Raw genomic sequence first — 19,259 nt, 5'->3', positions numbered from 1 at the left:
CTGCTCATTCTTTTCTTTCCTGGCTTCTGTTGCTTTAGCTAGAGCCACAGCAGCTTCTTCTGGGACCATTGCTCTGGGCTCCTTCCTGCAGCTCTCACACTCCTCTAATCAGGATCATGGTGCACAGTTGGGCAGTTTGTATACTGCACACAGCCTGCAGTCCTGTGCCCCAGTGTGGACCTCTGTTTATCTGGAGAGAATACCTTTGTGATTTGCCCGCAGGTGCCATATAATCTTGGTGGTATAGACCTGCACTAAGACAGTAGACACTGGATACACGTGGCTGCTTACATTTTAATTAATTAAAATAAGTAAAATTTAAAGTTCAATTCCACAATCATACTAGGCACATTGTGAGTGCTCAATAGCCACGTGTGCCTGGTGGCTACTGTATTGAACAGGGCAGAAAAAAGAAAATTTCCGCTATCGCCGCAAGTTTTGTTGGACAGCACTGGATAGACGCAGCTTCTAAACCCGTCTCTATACAATTTACTGGGTTGAATGATCTTTAATGCAAATCTAAATGTGTCCTTCTCTTGCTTAAAAGCCTTCAGTGATTTCCTCTTCCATCAGCAACGATCCGTTTAGCAGGTGGTTAATCAGTTTTGTGTGTCACAACCAGAGTAACAACAAAACCAGGCTTATAAGGCCCTCTGTGATCTAAACCCTTGCTAACCCCTTTCTAACTCAACACTGTTTTGTGCTAGGCTCCACTAATTTAGAACTGCTGGGGTTTCACCTGAGACACTGAGCTTTTTTTTTTCTTTCTTTCTTTCATCTCTGTGTCTTCGCTCAAGCTGAACCCTCTGTTAGGAGTGTTGGTTCTACCTTCTCTTTGCCTGGACTTCTACTCATCACATAAGCCTCAGTTTAAAGAAACAGCTACTCCAGGAATCCTGCTCTGAACGCTGCAGAACGGGATGGATGCCCTTCTCTGACCTTTCATCATGAGCTACAGACTTCCGTTAACAGGGTTATAATACCGTAATGATTTATTTAAGTGTTCGTTTCCGGCACTATACTAAGTTCTTTCAGCGCAAGTACTGTGTTTCTCATCTTTGTATCTCAAAGGATAATCACAGTGCCTGAAACATACTAGGCACTCATTCAACAAATATTTGTTCAAAGAATAAACGAGGGAAGGAAAGAAAAATAAATCAATCAACTGAGCGGACAATGTAGGTGCATCGTAGGCTTCGGCCATCAGAGGGCGCCGGCGCACCTCGGCTGGTGCGCAGGCGCGCAGGGCGGGCGGGCGCCGTGGCGGCGGCAGTAGCGGCGGCGGTCGTGGCTGCGGCCGGGGGAAGTGAATGGTTTTACCCAGAGGGCCCTGCGCCGCCTTTCTCCGCTGGCACCGGCGTCGCTCCCTGCTCCTCCTTCCCGGACATGGCGTTCACGTTCGCGGCCTTCTGTTACATGCTGGCGCTGCTGGCTTCCGCCCTCGCTCGCTCATGCTTTTTGCCATCTGGCACGTGGTAGTGGAGCGGGAAGAAGGGCAGGCCAGGCAACAGCTTCTTCTCGCCTCGGGTCGGCGGTCCGGGTGGCGACGGCCCCGGAGATCACTTGCGCAGGGGGATGGGGCTAGAAAAGCAGGGCGTAAGCCCGTGCAAAGAGACTCTGTTAGCCCTCCGTCAGCGGGCCGGGGGCTGCAGGTCCAGGGGGCTGCAGGCCAGGCTGCGGTGGCCCGATGGATGCGCCCGCTGTGTCCCCTCGCAGGCCGCGCTCGCCGCTACTCCTCCCTGGATGGGTGGGGCGGCCGCGGTCCTGCCGGGCCCTGCGGGACAGCGCTTAGTTGGCGCGGACCTTGGCCGGCCCGGGGCTCGGCACTCCGCACATCCCCGCATCCCCAGGGAGGATGTCAAGGGCGCACGGAGGCATGCTGCGTGCTTAGCGGGAATGAAGTTTGCCAAATTACTATTATTTAATCACATTGCCTTTCTCTTCGGGTTTCCGCTGGAGTATGGCCCACATGAGCTAGCATAGCCTACTTTAGATGAATTTCCGACTCTGTTTTCAGCACTTGTTGGGTGCTTTTCGAGTAGAATGCCCTTTTTTTCAGATTCTGTTTCCTTGTGAACTTTGATGCAGATTGGATTGATCACTTTGTTGACTGCATCTCCGAACTTTCCCCCTAAATCATACTTTGACCGCCGGAGTTTCTCAAGAGACACTCTTCCTAGCCACCTCTGTATTCACGGTAGCCGGATTTAGTAGTAGAGGGGGTTTTGATTTCGAAAATACTTACAAATCTTAAACTTCCCTAGGGCAGTCCCCCCCCCCCGCCCCCCGTTTTCTTTTTTCCTTTTACTCCTGTCTTGCTGCAGGATAGAAGCACATCCTTACTGGTTCCTGTAAGGAACAAGTAAGTTCCTCGTGACAGTTGTACAACAGATTTTTAAGCATTCTTGTTTCTCTAGCACAAAATTAGAAGCAGCCTTCTGGAAGTCAGCATTCATTAAAAATGTATCTTGTATTTGCTTCTGCCCTCCTCATATTCTTTTAGTGCCTTCTGGAATATTAATCTTTTTTTGAATGATTGGACATGTTCATTCATGTAAATTTTAAGTCAGGTTTCATCATGCCAGTAGCAAGGATTTCTTATGGAACATAGCCTGGCAGAGTGTTTAAATGGCAGCAGTGTCTTGTGTAAGAAAAGAAATCTCAAAAGTAGAATGATACCACAAATTATTCTCTTTGGATAAGAGTGTGATTATGTTTGTAATTATTTTAGAACCTAACTGCTGTGTAGTGGGGAATGCTTAGGTGGGCTGTTCGGTAACTGTTCCCTCAAAATGCTTGTCAGTAGGAACCAATAAATTAAGAGCAGTTTAGGCTCTTTGGGGGTAGAACAATACATAAAGATAATTTGGAATGCAAACTAGCTCCACTTTAGTAAGCCTCTGGTGACAGTGAAGTGTGTGGCTCCCTTCCGTTTGTAGATATGGATTTAAGTCACTTCCTGCTTGATGGGTACTCTGTTTTTTGAGATGCTGAGGATTCTAAGAAAGCAAGCTGTGGATGACCTTGTTTACATTTTGAACCAGATTGTTTGGCTTAAGGAAAATCTGAACTGCATTTAAAAAAAATGGGTAATTTGGGGTGCCTGGGTGGCCCGGTTGGTTAAGCCTGTCTTTGGCTCAGGTCTTGATCCCACGGTCCTGAAATTGAGCCCCGAAATTGAGCCCCGCATCGGGCTCCCTGCCCAGCGGGGGAGTCTGCCTCTCCCTCTGCCCCTCATCCCACTTTCTCTCTCTCTCTTCTCCTTCCCTCTCAAATAAATAAAATCTTTAAAAAATAAATTAAAAAAATGGGTAACTTAGTTTCAGCGTTGAGTTGAGAATGTCCGGGTGAAGTAGGTAATTTTAAGTCTTATTATAGAATTTTTAAAAATTCATTTGTACTCCACGGATTAGCGGAGAGCTTTTATCCTTAGGGATTTCTTCGTAGTTCAGAGGATTATGCATCCTTTGGGAACAAATTGAAAATTCTAAAGTATATAATTTCAATTTTTCTATTAACTACATAACCTTCAGTTTATTTTCTTAGGTAGAAATTCAAAGATTAATGTTTACATTAATCGTTGTAGGGAGGATATTTTTTGTGCTGATGGTTACATCTGTCAGTTTAGTCCTAATTCATGCTATTGATACTCTGTGGAGAGTAGAGGTGGGAGCATAGGTTTATTTGAGCAGAAGTCATTCCCTAAAGACATGCATCAAATTTGAAGGTATCCTGAATTGCATAGTTTGATATCTTTAGGCGTATATCTGTTTTGTTTTTGCACTTCTGTGGGAAATTTTGTGACCATCTTTGTCCAGACGCACAGTCACAAAAGATAGAGAACCAGTAGGTTAATCTTTTCAAGAGTTTGAAAACTCCAGCTTATAGCACTCAACAGAAGCGAGTGCAGTAACATATGCATTATAAGATCCCTTGAAATCACCTGAAGAAAATGTCCAATCAAAAGAGTTAGTTTTAAAACATAAGTTTTATACTCTGCCATGAAATTGGATCTTGTTATAGGCAAGTAATTTTATTTGCAATGACAGTCTTTATTTTGAACTTTATTACTAAGATGCATTGGGGATATATCACACAGCAAATGTCAGATATTTGATTAATAATATCCATAAGTAATCAGAAATTAGTATCTTCTAGTTATACATTTATATTTTTAAGATTTTTAACATTTATATATGTTAGGTTTCATTAGTAAAGGCAAATGCCTTTTGGTGAGTTGTGTATTCTTTTTTAAGCTAGGCTCCCCGCCCCCCGCGCCCAGGCTCTGCCTCTTTCATTCAACAAATATTGATTGAACATTTAAGTATGTGCCAGGCCCAGGGACATAGCAGTGAGCACAGCAAAATTGTCATGGAGTTTACATTTTCATGTCAATTTATTTTCTTCTGTTTCTATGTTAGTTAGAATTTTTGTTTGGTCTGGTTGGTAGATTTTGTAAAAATCTAGAAATTAAAAAAAAAAACGCATCTTTTTATGAAGTGAAGAACTTTAACAGGGAAATAAACCAGCATAGTAAAAGCTAGAAATATAGAACTCCATGGATTACCGGTAATACTGAGTAACATGGTCTCACATACGAAGATACTATTCCTAACCCACCAGAGGAAAGGCGGGTTGAGTTCTCTATCCCCTGGATGACCAGTGACAGCAACTAAAAGAACTCCCCCATAAACTTGGTGCCTTTGGCTTCTTATTTTGACATCTGACTTAATACCACAAAGTGGGGTGTTGCCCTTATTTTGATTTTTAGTACATTTTGACTTTGAAATTGTGTGTTGTGACCCTAAATGTTACAGCCACATTTCTCCAGAGTGTAGACAGAAACATTCTTGTTTCTGATCTTTCTGCCCTTATCACATTTATATCTGTTGGACTCCTCATACCATAAGAAGCTGGTCTTACCTGGGTTACCCTTTTTTAGGCTTTAGTTCGGTGACCTCATGAAACCTCCCGCAAGTGTAGGAATGTGCAGAGGACACAAAAGGAGGTTAGAGTGATCACTTTTACTGTGGCCTGCAACAGGGCTGCTCTTACTTATATGGCGCCGTTAGGTGCATTAGAACAACATGCCTCTCGGGGCAGAATTATTCGAAAAGTCCTCCCTCCTACACAGACACAGCCCCTCAGTGCACAGCCTGGTGTAGAGCCGATGCCAGGGCGCGTGGCGGCAGGAGCATGCGCTGGCCTCCCTCTTCCGCCTTGGCCGCGTGTCCCATGCAGAAATTGCCCTATTCTATGTGGCGGTCCTCGCCATGAAGTTTAATAATCATTTGGTGTTCCTCTCTTCTGAGGCCATTTCTTGTATTTCCCTGTTGAAGCAGGACTTTGAAATGTGTGTGTTCGGGCACAGTGGGAACAGACTGAAGCACGTGAGTCCATCTCTAGTGCCCCACTGAACTCTGTGATGGGGGCAGGGCATGCACAAGTGCTTAGAAATACTTGACCCCGAGGGGCGCACAAACCTGTACGCAGATACTCCAGTGTGAGAAATGCCGTATTGGTAGCATTGTAAAGCCCTGTGCTCTGTGGCTGTTAGACAGGTGTGCAGTTATTTCTGCCCCAGGGAGTCAGGGAAACCTACAGAGAGGAGTTGACGTAGGAAGAGGGTTTTTAGGATGACGAGTTTTGATAGATAGAAAAGATCATTTCAAGAAGAGAAAATAACTTGAACAGAGGCATTGAAAAATTGAAAATTGAAGATATTTATCACAGTGATACCAGATCATTTAAATATTAGTATAGACATGTTCTCGGTTCTTGAGATCTGATTCTAGTTAGTTATTAGTGCATAGTGAATTTACTATAAATTGGTACATGTGGTATTGGTATATATTTGCTTTTGTTTTGTTAACTTTATTCAGTTATCTTTTGATGGTGGGGCAGGTTTGTTGCTGCTTTTTATTAAAGGTCCTAACTTATTTTAACTTTATTTTAGATTATAGCATTTGATGAACTGAAGACCGATTACAAGAATCCTATAGACCAGTGTAATACCCTGAATCCTGTAAGTTATAATATAGGATTTTTCTTTAGATTTTTAAACTGTTTTTGCTTTTAATTTAATATAATTTGAAAATGGCCAATATTCTCAGTAGCATGATATATTTGTACTTTTTGAAGTGGGCAGAATTTACAAAAATATTCTTTTTCCTGCTTGACTATTCTGACTATTATTAATCTGCCAGTGATCTTGTCAGCTGTCATACTAACATTCTTCCAATCTGCTTTTTACATTGTCGGCCAAAGACAGTTGAAAAGGTCAAAAAGATTAAAAGAGTCAAAATTGCATTAAAGGTGTGTACTGCTTTTTAGTTTAATATTTTAATGCTACATTCATTTCATGGGGAGGGTTAGGGCATTTGTATTTGTAAAATGTTCTGTTCCGTGTGCTCGTTCATATGCCTGTTGAGGTTTATGATTTCATGAAATTTCACATTTTATGCAAATGTTTGCTTGCTGGCCCAGTCAAGTAGGGAAAGCTGTTAAATGCTTATGCATTTTAAAAAATGTTATAGCCATAGGCACTTCTATATTAAATTATTTGGTGCAGTGTTTGAAAGTTGGTTAATATAAAATGACTTTAATAGATGGTAAGATGATTCTTTTGTGACTTATTGGGAGGTAGTCTGAAAGTGGAGTCTTTAGTACCATGTCTGCTTTTATCTTTGGTTATGTCTATTCTGGAATTAATTATTCACTCTTTCAGCTGATGTTTATTCAGAACCTTCTAGGTGGATAGCTCTTCCCTTAGGTTCTGGAATCTTGCAGTAGTGCTGACCTTTGGACTCATGCTGCCAGAATTTTGTGGATAACAATTTGTATACAAATGTCTACATCGTTATTTCTAATATATATCCACTCGAAATTTTTAAGACAGACTTGTCTTACACTAAGTTCTGAGCTCCAATGGATTTAGTTGTAATGTGGCTCCATTGTGCTTAGGGGTTTATATATATTTTTGACTTCATTTAGTTTACTCATTTAGGAAGATTCTCCTTTCGCCTGTAGGTTTGATTTTGCCTAATTGGTCAGAAGCTGAAAGGTTGTTTGTAAGAAAGCAGTGGGTACGTGTCCAAGCAACAGAATACGATAATTCGTCTTAAAAAATTGCTTAAGATGAGAATTTCTGTAGACTTAAGTTGTGTAAAACTGTAAGGCACTACCACGCCGGAGGAATTTTATTCGGAAAAGGGTCTATTAAAGGAATATGCTACTTCTATCATTGTTTCCTCGATAAATATGAATGATGGGAGAGATTTCTAGTTTGTCTTTAAAGAACTGCTGCAGTAAGACTTGATGTAGGTACAATTAAAAGTATTAACTTACTAGCTGATTCTCTGCTCTTATGGAACAAAATAGGTGAAGATTCTGCTTTCTCATTGGAAAGTAATAATGTTGATTGTAAAATACCTTAACCTACTGTTGAAACCAGTTATTACCAAGAGATTAAGAAACCGAAATTTCTTTTTTTGACATTTGTTCATTAATAGTGTTCTATCTTCTTTGGCTTTTCATTACTTCAAATAACCAAATGATGATGAGGATGTTAATAGCTGAAGTCAGATGAGGGCTTTCCTGAGCACCAGGCTCTGTGCTAAGCATCTTTACTTGGCTTTTTCATTCAGTGCTCATGACTGGCCTAAAGGGTAGGTATATTGTTATTCTCATGAATATAGGAGGATAGGCCGAAGCTTAGCAGGGTCACACAGCTAAGGTAGAACCAGCATTTGAACCCAGGCAGCTGGATTTTTACACTCAAGCTTTGGTATTTCCCTAATTTACCGTAAATTTAAGAGGGACTAATTTCATTTTTACATTTAATGTGTGATTTCTGACTCTTCTTCACGGAAGGAAATTCTCACTTACAAAAGACAGGTGCTTGGGACCTCCTAATGCTGCAGAGATTGGAAGGAAGTTTTTATACCAGCACAAGTTGCGTTGGGATAGGGTGCCAATAATTGGCTTGCTAGCAGCGCATCTGACAGTTTTCCCTATTTAAAATTTGTTTTGACAATTCTGCCAAAGTATGGGGGAAGACAAATATTATTTTTTAAAATGTGAACCTTAACTAGAGATATTATGATTTGCATGTTAAGTACTATCATTTCAGCCATATTTGCTTGAGGAATATTTTGGATACTACTTTTTGTGTAAACATTGGTTCCTAAATGGAATAATTTTTGTGCCACTTATGGGGAAATTTCACCATTAAAGAATGATTGGAGTGGATTGGTTTTTATAAGAGATGAATTATAAGAGTTTCTGGACTTTTGAGGAGAAGGACCATGGCATGTGCTTCATACTAGAACTGGAAGAGTTGCAGATTATCTGTATTCTCACTCTTACTAAAGCGTATTGTTTAAGAGCAGTAGATATTGTGCTGTCAAAGTCATTTTCTCCCCATATCTCAGTCTGGAAGTGTAGGATGAAAACTTGGATGATGATTTATATTGTTAGATATCACTTGGCTTTAGAGAGCTGAAATAGACTTACTGTATTGTAAAGAAAAATCCTGTAATTTAAACTAGTGTTATAAACAGCTCTAGCGGAACTCCTAATACAACGTATGTTTTTCTTGGTTTGTCCTGGTTGTAGTCCTTGTGTTTCAAAGATTTCCTGTGGACATTTTCTTATTTTCTTGCAGATGTTTGATTTTGATTTTAATTAAATGGTGGCTTAATGGTTCGTGTTATTTACAAGTTTATATACGTATGCAGAGTTTATCTTTTGTTATTTATTATATTGCTTAAGTTTGTAGAAGATATCTGTTAGTGATGTAGATTAGTTGGTTTTACTGGGATTTCATTTAAAATATTATTCATTAAAAAACTTTGCTTTACAGCTTTGAAATGGAAAAAGTGATTTGGGAGTTTTAGAAAGTGGGCTTGAGTATGTAGTACAATTGTTATTATTTCTATACCAACAGTTTCCTCTCAGAAATGATCTGATGATGTTGAGGATTCATATAATTTTACTTTGATATGATGCAGACATTTAAGAAGCTGGCTTTGCATCTGGGACTTGTCGGAAGTTATTTAGCTGAAACTTGCAATGAAAAGTTGGGGACTTTCATTTAACAGGGTCATTAGGCTGAAATCTTTAGGATGAAAAAGATAATTAAAAATGAAGCATGAACTCTTGGTCATCGTACAAAAAGCATTTTGCTTGAATCAGTTTTTCTCATTGAGTACCGCCCACAATCAAAAAAATCATTTTGTTTTTGAGTTCTGAGCTTCTCCTGGTCTGCTGAGTCTGTAGTAGTTCACTGGAAAGCAGGCTTAAAGAAACAGGAAGACCGCGTAAGAATTGGAGCTCAGGAGCTGGGAAAATTCCAATTTTATGGTTCAGAACTGTCTTTTCCCTCCTACATTGCAGAATGCACATCGTCTGCATCTGTGCATATCAGTGTTTCTCCCCCCACCCCGACTGTGCTGAGATTATTGGCTTTGGCTTTCCATTGAAAAATGACTTCTGTGGTAATGTGATGTGGTTTGCTAAATATTGTTTATGTAGCATTCCTGGTTTCTGTTAAAAGCTTTAAAACACTAATGTGTAAAATGTTCTAAAGGGGAGTTTTGTTTTTGTGGGTTTTGTTAGATCATGCTGCATGTGATCAGATACCTCATTTTTGTATTTTTATCAGTATCGAATGGTGGAAAGAAAAAGTATTCCAAGTATTCAGCAAATAACTGAACCGTCTGGGTGGTAACTTTGTATAATTTAACCTGTTACTGTAAGAATTTGAGTTTTAAATTTTAAGTTTATTTATTCTTTTAGTGCAAGCTATAGCATCTGGTCAGTTTGCTTGTAATTCTGCTTTTGGTAAGAAGTTAAATATGGAAACAGACCTCAGTAGCATCTTTTGATTCTAAGAAAACAGTGATTTTTTTTCATTATGGAAACTTGGTTGCCACCTGCTTTCCCAATTAGCATTTGACTTACTGCCAAGGCATTTTGATAACCGGCTTGTATTTCTCTTCCAGCTTGTACTTCCAGAGTACCTCATCCATGCTTTCTTCTGTGTCATGTTTCTTTGTGCAGCAGAGTGGCTTACGCTGGGTCTCAATATGCCCCTCTTGGCATATCATATTTGGAGGTAATATTTAGATATATTTCTAATACTTTTCCTAATTATATTTTAATTATACTGTGGTTGATACAGTTATCTTGCATGCTAGTCACATAAATGAAAACTGAGAATTGGTTGGCATTTATTTCAAAAATCAAGTGGAAGAACAAATCACTGTTTCAGTACCGTTTGTGGCCTTACTTTGTTACTTTTAAAGGTGCTTTTCAAAAAGCGAGGTTCAATGTACATACAACAGTGCGCATAAGTCTGAAGCCCCCATCCTTGTCAGTTACCCGTGCACCTCCCCAGGAGACCAGTGACCTCGGTCAACTTGGATTAGTTTTGCCCATCTTTGAACTTTACATGAATCAAAATGTGTAGTGTGTCTCACTTCATTCTCCGTGTTTACTTTATGATTTTAAATTTGGTTGTTTATAAAATATATTCATATTTCATAACTTTTAAAAGTTATGTCTGATCTATATAATAGAGTTAGAAGTGTGTGTGTTTTTTTTAATAGGCATGTTAAAATCTCATTGCTCTTGATTTTAGGAAATAGACTTAAGAAGTGTTTAGGTGTAAAGTGGTCTCACATCTGTAACTGAGTCTGAAATTGTTCTGTAAAAAAAATGTATGCATATTTGGAGCTAAGACAGAAAAGAGAAGGGTCAAGCTGTGTGGTTACTGTGAACATTTAGAATATCTTGAAGTATACTTAAGCGTTTCTGTGAGCCTAAAATTATATAAAAAAGTTAAAAGGAAGAAAATCTTCCTTTTTACAGTTATTTTGCTTTTCCTCATGTTTGTGAAATTGTCGGGGAGACCAGATAGGACTTGTTTAACTGTCCTGTTCTCATATAGAGGCTCTTATTTTAAAATTAAGATGGTAGGAGGAAAGAACTCCACCCTAAAACTAATAGGAGGCTTCCCTGTATGGACCACCTCTCACTGCAACAAATGTTACTTGAGAAGAAAACCCCTCCTTCCCATCTCAAATGTTGTCTTCCCTGTTGGAGCGGCTAATCGACTGTGTGTATTGCAGGTATATGAGTAGACCAGTGATGAGTGGACCAGGACTCTATGACCCCACAACCATCATGAATGCAGACATTTTAGCGTACTGTCAGAAAGAAGGCTGGTGCAAATTAGCTTTTTATCTTCTAGCATTTTTTTACTACCTATACGGGTAAGTTTAAAAAATACAATGAATGTATGATTTCACTTTGCTCCTGAAAACGTTTGCAGGCATTATGGTCTTAACAGCTTAAAATCCACTTGAAGAATAACTCAGCGTCTCGAATGGTGACTGGTAACGGCGCAGTGCACTCCCGCAAACGCACGCACACTGAGTGTGAATAAGCTGGTACTTGTCAAGGGCGGCCAGCCGGTGTGCAGCCAGAGGCAGAAAGTGTGGGCAGGGGTGCTGCTTCCTAAATTTTCAGACACAGTCGGTCAGTGAAGGATAATTCTCATTCTCCTGGCAAAGTGGTGGCCTTGAGAGGGTTGCAAAAAAGTGTGAGTTTGCAAAAAACTGTGGCTTGGCTTCACTGTCTATCTTGAGATGATGTTTAATTTTTTGTCACTCTTTACAAACTGTATGCTCTACCCTTTATTTTCTGGCTTGCTTGATCTGAATGGGATGAATGAAAGATCTGTCCTATATGATGCTGCAGTTCGTTCTTCTCCCTTTCTGCCATGATGGACTCACATCATTCCTCCCGGTCAGGGTTTCTCAGCCTCCGCACTGTTGGCATTTTGGGCTGGATAAATCTTTGTTGTGGGGGCTCTCGTGTGCTTTGTGGGATGTTGAGCAGTGTCCCTGGCCTCCACCCACTAGACGCCAGCAGCACCTCCTCTCCCCCAGTCACCAAAATGAAAAACGTCTCTGGACAGTGCCAAATGCCCCCCACGGGGCAAAAACCAGCCCTGGTTGAGAACCGCCGTCCTAGGTGTCCTGTAGCTTCTCTATAAACGGGAAGAGGACACTTGCAAGTGTGGAATTATATTTCTTAAAGCTACATAAATACACTTTCTCATCTTTTATTGACATATATTCAACCAGAGAGGACATTCCACCTGATTTTCAAATAACGAAGACTGTATAAGATGGATTTGTAATCATTCTGCTTCTATTCCCTTCTCCTTTTTGTTACTTGCTAAGTACTAGATGGTAGGTTTATATTCTTATTTCTCTTTGTATCATACAAGTTTCCATTATGGAAAACGATGAAGTGCTAGACTGAGATTTATGAAAAAGGTATGTTTATGCTTTTAGAGGTTCTAATTGTGAAAATGAGTATCCTTTAGTGCATTTACAGATGCTCATTTATGAAACAAAAATAATGGATAAGTTCTGAAAAGTGAAATGCCAGGTGTCATTTTCATTTCCTGTTAACTTTCATTTTTTCAGTTTCCTTAACAAATGTCTGGAACAGTGCTAGCATATAGCAGGCACTTCAGATGTATTTGGTGAGGGGCACCTGGGTGGCTCAGTCGGTTAAGTGTCCGACTCTTTGATCTCAGCTCAGGTCTGGATCTCAGGGTTGTGAGTTCAAGCCCCATGTTGGGCTCCATACTAGGTATGGAGCCTACTTAATTAAAAAAAAAAAAAAGACATACTTGTTGAAAGAAAGAATCGAATCATTGAATAAATGATAAAATCGGAGATGTACAGTTGTGGGAAAATGTTCACCAGGAGATGGTGGCACTAGGTCATTTCATTTCTGCTTTAAATTGTTATCGAGTTTGCACAACCCTTTGCTTTGTATTTCCATTTAGAGATCCTTGCTTTTGAACCTTGCATTTCCCACATCACTCTGGTAGAGTTGCCCTGAATTAAATGGTTGTTTTTATTTTGCTCACTTGTGCCCTTTTTCTTTTTCTTTTTTTTTTTTTTTTTAAGATTTTATTTATTTATTTGACAGAGAGAGACAGCCAGCGAGAGAGGGAACACAAGCAGGGGGAGTGGGAGAGGAAGAAGCAGGCTCCTAGCGGAGGAGCCTGATGTGGGGCTCGATCCCATAACGCCGGGATCACGCCCTGAGCCGAAGGCAGACGCCTAACGACTGCGCCACCCAGGCGCCCCACTTGTGCCCTTTTTCAACCCTGTTGCTGTGGTCTAGAGCCTTTCTCTAATGGGGAAGTTTCTTAATTGACCATTCCCATCTGTAAAATGGGGATAGTAATGGTACCCACCTCCTAGGACTGCTTGGAGGATTCAGCGAGGTCATGTACATAAAAGATCTAGCGAAGGGCCTGGCATGAAGTGAGCCCTCCGGAGATGCCCACTGCTATTATTAGACAACTCCAGACCAGTGCACTGTTTGGATTGCTTCTCTAAGCTCTGATCCCCTATTAAGCTTTCAGCTGTGCTGTTCTACTTGCTAAAATTGGAAAAGGAATAGGGGACAACCACAGCATATGCACTGAGCCAAGTCTTACCTTAGGCAGAAGTCCATAAATGCAAATTAAGATCGTATTGTGAACTGGTCTTTGGTCTTTTCATTTTCTGTGGTGGCATGATACCATAAACCAGTTTGCTATGTAAAGCAGACTCAATGTTTTGGTGCTTTCAGTTTTTATAGTTAGGAATGTTTGACTTAATAGGCTTTTTCTTCTTTTCAGCATGATCTATGTTTTGGTGAGCTCTTAGAACAACACACAGAAGAATTGGCCCAGTAAGTGCATGCAAAAAGCCACCAAATGAAGGGATTCTATCCAGCAAGATCCTGTTTCCAGGAGTAGCCTATGGAATCTGATCAGTTACTTTAAAAAATGACTCCTTATTTTTTAAATGTTTCCACATTTTTTGCTTGTGGAAAGACTGTTTTCATATGTTATACTCGGATAAAGAATTTAAATGGAATTACGTATAAATTAATATAAAATGATTACCTCTGGTGTTGACAGGTTTGAACTTGCACTCCTTAAGGAACAGCCATAATCCCTTGAATGATTGCATTAATTATTGACTATCCTTAGTCCATTGGAAGCTTTTGTTATATATAGGAACTTGTAGGGCTCATTTTGGTTTTATTGAAATGCCATCTAATTATAAATTAGCTGTAGATGTCAGGTGCTTCTGATGAAATGAAAATATATATCTGACTTGTGGGAAACTTCATGGGTTTCCTCATTTATCATGTATGTGATTATATATGGACACATTTACAAAATAAGAAGAGTGGGATTTTTTTCCCTTCAACTTGAATATTATCCCTGTATATTGCATGAATGAGAGATTTCCCATATTTCCATCAGAGTAATATACTTGCTTTAATTCTTAAGCATAAGTGAACATGATATAAAAATATATGCTGAATTACTTGTGAAGAATGCATTTAAAGCTATTTTAAATGTGTTTTAATTTGTAAGATATCACTTACTAAGAAATTGGTTATTATACTTACTGTTCTAATCTGGTGGTAAAGGTATTCTTAAGAATTTGCAAGTACTTTAGATTTTCAAAACTGAATGAGAGAGAACATTGTATAACCGTTCTGCTGTTCCTTTAGTGCAATACAATAAAACTCTGAAATTAACTTATTTTCAGTGCATTGTTTTAAAGATTACAAACAGCTATTTCTTACACTTGCTTAATCCATAATAAAGACATATTACTGTCAGTTTTTTAAAAAAAAGTAGTAGAGTATGACATTGTGTGTGTGCGTGTTTGTTGTTTTTTTTTAATACCCTGCCTGCATCTAAAAAGGAATATTTTTAAATGGCTAAGCACATTACCCTCTGTTGTCACTTGGCAAGATTCATAAACATTGATGGCACAGCATCATCATTTTTCTTAACCGATTTAAAAAATTATTGTGGCACTTCAAATGTTAAATTTTTTTTTCCTCTTTGAAACAGAGGGTTTCAAGGAAAAATGACTTGTTACATTTGAGTCTTTGCTGCTGCTTGTAAGGCAGATAAATTATGGCTTGCCTGTTTTGGGAAGGATTCTTGTGCTTTATCTGGAATGAGGTAGTTAAGGCAATTGAAAATAGTGTAAGTGGTTCAGAAGTTTCTTAAACGAAAGATCAGAGAAAGAAAACCATACCTAGGAATTCCACATAATGCTCAAGGGAGTTTACGGATGAGTTCGTGGGATTCTTACTCTGAGAGCTCCTTGAATTAGGTGCTGTTGAATTCTTGGCTAGTGAGGAAATGCTTCCCCACCTTTGGGAGAGGAGCCGTGAACATGTCGGCATTGTGTAGCAGGGTGCGTGTGCTGAAGAGAAGGATGTAGAACCAGAAGAGCGAGGAGAGCCAGACCATCTCATAATGGGAGACGCTTTAAAGACCTTACGTTTGATGGTCTGGAGAATACTCGAGGGATCTGCCTGTTGGGTCAGTTCGTGCAGAAAACTATTGACCGGTTGCTAAGGCACTGAAGATTCGTGCTCAGTTTGAGCAGCGATTCAGTTTCTAATCCAGCTAATTATGGCAGCACCCACTCCTCATTTTTCTTTCTGGTTCACAAGTACTTTTGATCATGAGAGACCTTGCCAAGTCCAGATAGGTTTCTTGGGGCTGTTACTTAGCATTCCTGTCAAAGTATTTTCACAAGCCCTTGCGGTCTCTCAGCAAGCACTACTTTCTTTTATAAGTTTTAACACATCTCCTTTTAATAATGTATTCCAGAATATTCTCCAAAATTCTGCAAGGTTTACTGGCTGCAATTTGTGGAAGCCACCTTCTCATGCTTCCGAACCTTAGCTGGTTCCTCAAAGGTGACTGACTGACTGCCAGTGAGGTTTACCCATCTCAGTGGTAGGTTGTTGGTTCCTAGGCATGTAAGCGATTAAAAGATTGAGTACCTGGAAGCTCTCACAATATCTACCCATCTTCACCTTCTCCGGTATTGTAGGAACTTAAATCAGGTACTTGCAAGGTACTTGCCTTAGGCAGTATCCTACTGGCTCTTTTCCTTGCTTGGAATCTGATTTGTGCCCCCCGTTAATCTGCTTCAGGCAGCCCTCACACTCTGTTATCCCTGCAGGCCCAGCTGCGGCATACTTAGCCTGGCTTCCTAATCCTTCCAGCTTTCACCACACTGCTCCCTGTGCAGTGACAGCTGTTTCTTTAGGTAATTTTTTTTTCCTTGTTACAGTTACTTTTGCTGTTACGTGCTTTGATTTATCTTTGAGTTTCCTAACGTCCAGAAACCAGTAGTATGCCACACTGTGGTTGGTATCTATACTGACAAGTCTTTTTTGCTATGGTACTACAGATTCCCCTGAATTAAAAATCTTGTATAAAAATGTAGTCTATTTAGCAGTTATTCTATGGGGTAATAATAGTATATCATGGAGTATGTCCCTTTAGTACCAAGGAGGTGTAGGGGTAGAAACTTATTAATGACGTTTGATGATTTTCACAATGCTTAACTGGTATTGCCCAGTTGTCCCATGGTTGAGGAGAGTTGGGTCCCAGGCGATGGACAAAGTGCTAATATGTTTGAAGTTTGAATTATTTTTCATGGGAAGGGGAAGTGATAGGAAATGACCAATCACTTTTGACATGTGTCAAGTATTACGAAAGCCTATGATAAGCCTCATGGATTACAGCATGAACTGCCTGACCTAGCAGTCAAGATCAGATCCCCAGATAATGTTCTTTCACAGAGCAACAAAGTGCATGGCCCTTTGCAGTATGTGTCTCATTTAAAGCCCGTGCAGTGTATTTAGGCCTGAGGAGCAAGCACTCGTGCTAATAGCTCTCGTAGAGCTCTTCTCTGCTCTCCAAATCAACGTATTTTGAAAATATGTCAGATGTGTGCATAGAAAGGAGATAGAAATGTAGGTGAACTCTGAAACTAGAAAAATATTTTTCTTGCTACATTTCTCTTTTCTTCCAGTTATATGTTTATCAACAGTGTACATGGAATATTATTGCTATGGTGCAAATAATGACTTCTGTGTATCTCTTAGCCCCTGCAGCGATGTGAGCTCTCATTTTAGGTGTGGCTACGTCATAGCAGTGTGGTGATGTTTCCCACCCAATTAAATCATCTGTATTTAAAAGTATTTGTCTAGTTTACTTATTTATAGACCATTCAACACTCACAAATGTGCATCTCTCAATCAGTTGTATGGTATAATTGTAAATCAGAAATTTTGACAGCAAAAATATTTTAACACAACTCTGTTTTTGAAGGGGAAAGATAAAAATATTGATATTGTTCATAAAAGTACTCATATCCTTTTGGGAAACTGCTGCTAGTCTCAAATTATTTAAGCTCTTCTGCTGAAACCTGTCACTGCTCCGTGGTCAGAGCAGCGGCTAGTGAGTGTCTGGTACCAGGATTATAGCTCAGAAGATGATTCTGAACGAATACTTCAGAGTGATGCCAAGAGGAAAAATGTGGCTCTGTTTCTGGATATGTTGAATAGCTTTCTTTTTCTTTTTTTTTTTTTTTAAAGATTTTATTTATTTATTCGACAGAGATAGAGACAGCCAGCGAGAGAGGGAACACAAGCAGGGGGAGTGGGAGAGGAAGAAGCAGGCTCCTAGCGGAGGAGCCTGATGTGGGGCTCGATCCCAGAACGCCGGGATCACGCCCTGAGCCGAAGGCAGACGCTTTAACCGCTGTGCCACCCAGGCGCCCCTGAATAGCTTTCTTAGAACAATTTCCCTTTGATGAAAATGAAGAGTCCTAAAGCTAAGTATCTAAAAAGAGTAAACAACTCTGCCGCTTGTTCTACTTAGTTTTGGGAAACAGTATTAACCATATAAAGTGGCTGATCTGTGGGACTGGAGTGAAGGTTTTCTCCTGTGTTAATTTTTTTAATGCACATTGTGGACATGAAGACGTAGAGAACATCTTCACATGGATAAGTTAACTTTATTGTACGATGTGTTTTCTCAACATTTAAATCTCTTTGCTTACCATGTTCACGGAGCCTGGAGAAGAACAATTTCCTAAATAATAGGCTGATGACCAGGTAGACCCTAAAACTCCTGAGAAACATAGAATGTAGTTAGCCGTCTGTGCTCATGTTTCGTTAAAATCTGAGTTAACTGATTGGTGCTGTACCACTGCCCAGAAAGAAAATGCCCTTAAGCAGTCCTACCTTCTTAGAGCTTGATTTATTTTGCATTTGCATATTAAATACAAACCGTCTCAAATGTTTCCTTGCGTAGTTTATGGTTAATGGCTGAGTCTGTGTGTTAATTCAGTTTCAGCAGCTAACTCGGCTCGTGTGTGACCAGGACTCTAGCTTGTCTCTCTGTCCCCTCTCCCCCATTGTTCTGGGGGAGGGCTATCCCACAGGTTAGGTAGAGAAAATACTCTTCCAACAGTGTGAAATTACTTTTTTTTGAGTAGCGCCATTCCATATTTCTCTGTTAATGGGATAATTGATGTTTTCCCTTGATACTTAGTATTAAAGTAGTTAAGCATTTTAAACATGGAAGGCTTAACTAGCATTTGCAGTAATAATGAGGGAAGCATGCACTTTGAAAGTTCAGTTGATTATTAAAGGATTTGGTTAATCCATGCCAATATTTTCCCTCTGCTTTTTTTTTTTTTTTTTAAGATTTTATTCATTTGAGAGAGAGAGAGACAGCCAGTGAGAGAGGGAACACAAGCAGGGGGAGTGGGAGAGGAAGAAGCAGGCTCCCAGCATAGGAGCCCGATGTGGGGCTCGATCCTAGAACGCCGGGGATCACGCCCTGAGCCGAAGGCAGACGCTTAACGACTGAGCCACCCAGGCGCCCCTTCCCTCCACTTTCTTAAGTGTTGATGAATGAGCTCTATATTCATAGTAAGAAAAAGCAATGTAAGATTTGTAATGTCAATTTCAGTCATTTCCTAAAGTATAATAGAGTACTGTGATTTTTAAATTGTATTTGGCTGTGATACTGAAACCATGAGGAAGGCCAACCTGTTATTGCAGCCTGTACTTATTTAAAACATTTTTTTTCTGGCTGTAACTTTTGGCATTTATTATCTTAGGTAAGAAACCCCTAGTTTAAATATTCAGATACTGGTGGGATATGTGGTTCTCCCATCTTCCTTAGTAATTCTTATAAAATCTTAAATTCCTGAAGTACTGCATATATAAAAGTATTAAAATACTGATTTTATATTATGTAACATACTGGCCCTCTGGTCTGAAGATCCCAAACGGCACTAGTAATTGTTTGAAAGTATTCCCCAATGAAATTAAAG

At 39.9% G+C, this 19,259-nt stretch overlaps 1 protein-coding gene across 1 annotated transcript; it reads left to right on the top strand.

Annotated features, from left to right (window-relative positions):
* The first annotated feature begins 1,293 nt into the window (after positions 1 to 1,293).
* Positions 1,294 to 14,631, top strand: CNIH1 (cornichon family AMPA receptor auxiliary protein 1). The gene is given in 6 exon segments (XM_040641849.1): positions 1,294 to 1,443; positions 1,446 to 1,472; positions 5,957 to 6,025; positions 10,005 to 10,117; positions 11,133 to 11,276; positions 13,715 to 14,631. Coding segments are annotated over 6 exon segments (438 nt in total). The 5' UTR covers positions 1,294 to 1,386; the 3' UTR covers positions 13,743 to 14,631.
* Positions 14,632 to 19,259: the final 4,628 nt, after the last annotated feature.

This window comes from Ursus maritimus, unplaced genomic scaffold, assembly GCF_017311325.1.
Source record: "Ursus maritimus isolate PB19 unplaced genomic scaffold, ASM1731132v1 scaffold_25, whole genome shotgun sequence".
NCBI lineage: Eukaryota > Metazoa > Chordata > Mammalia > Carnivora > Ursidae > Ursus > Ursus maritimus.
The sequence above is the reverse complement of the archived record's forward strand: the minus strand, read 5'-3'. Positions and strand labels throughout refer to the sequence as shown.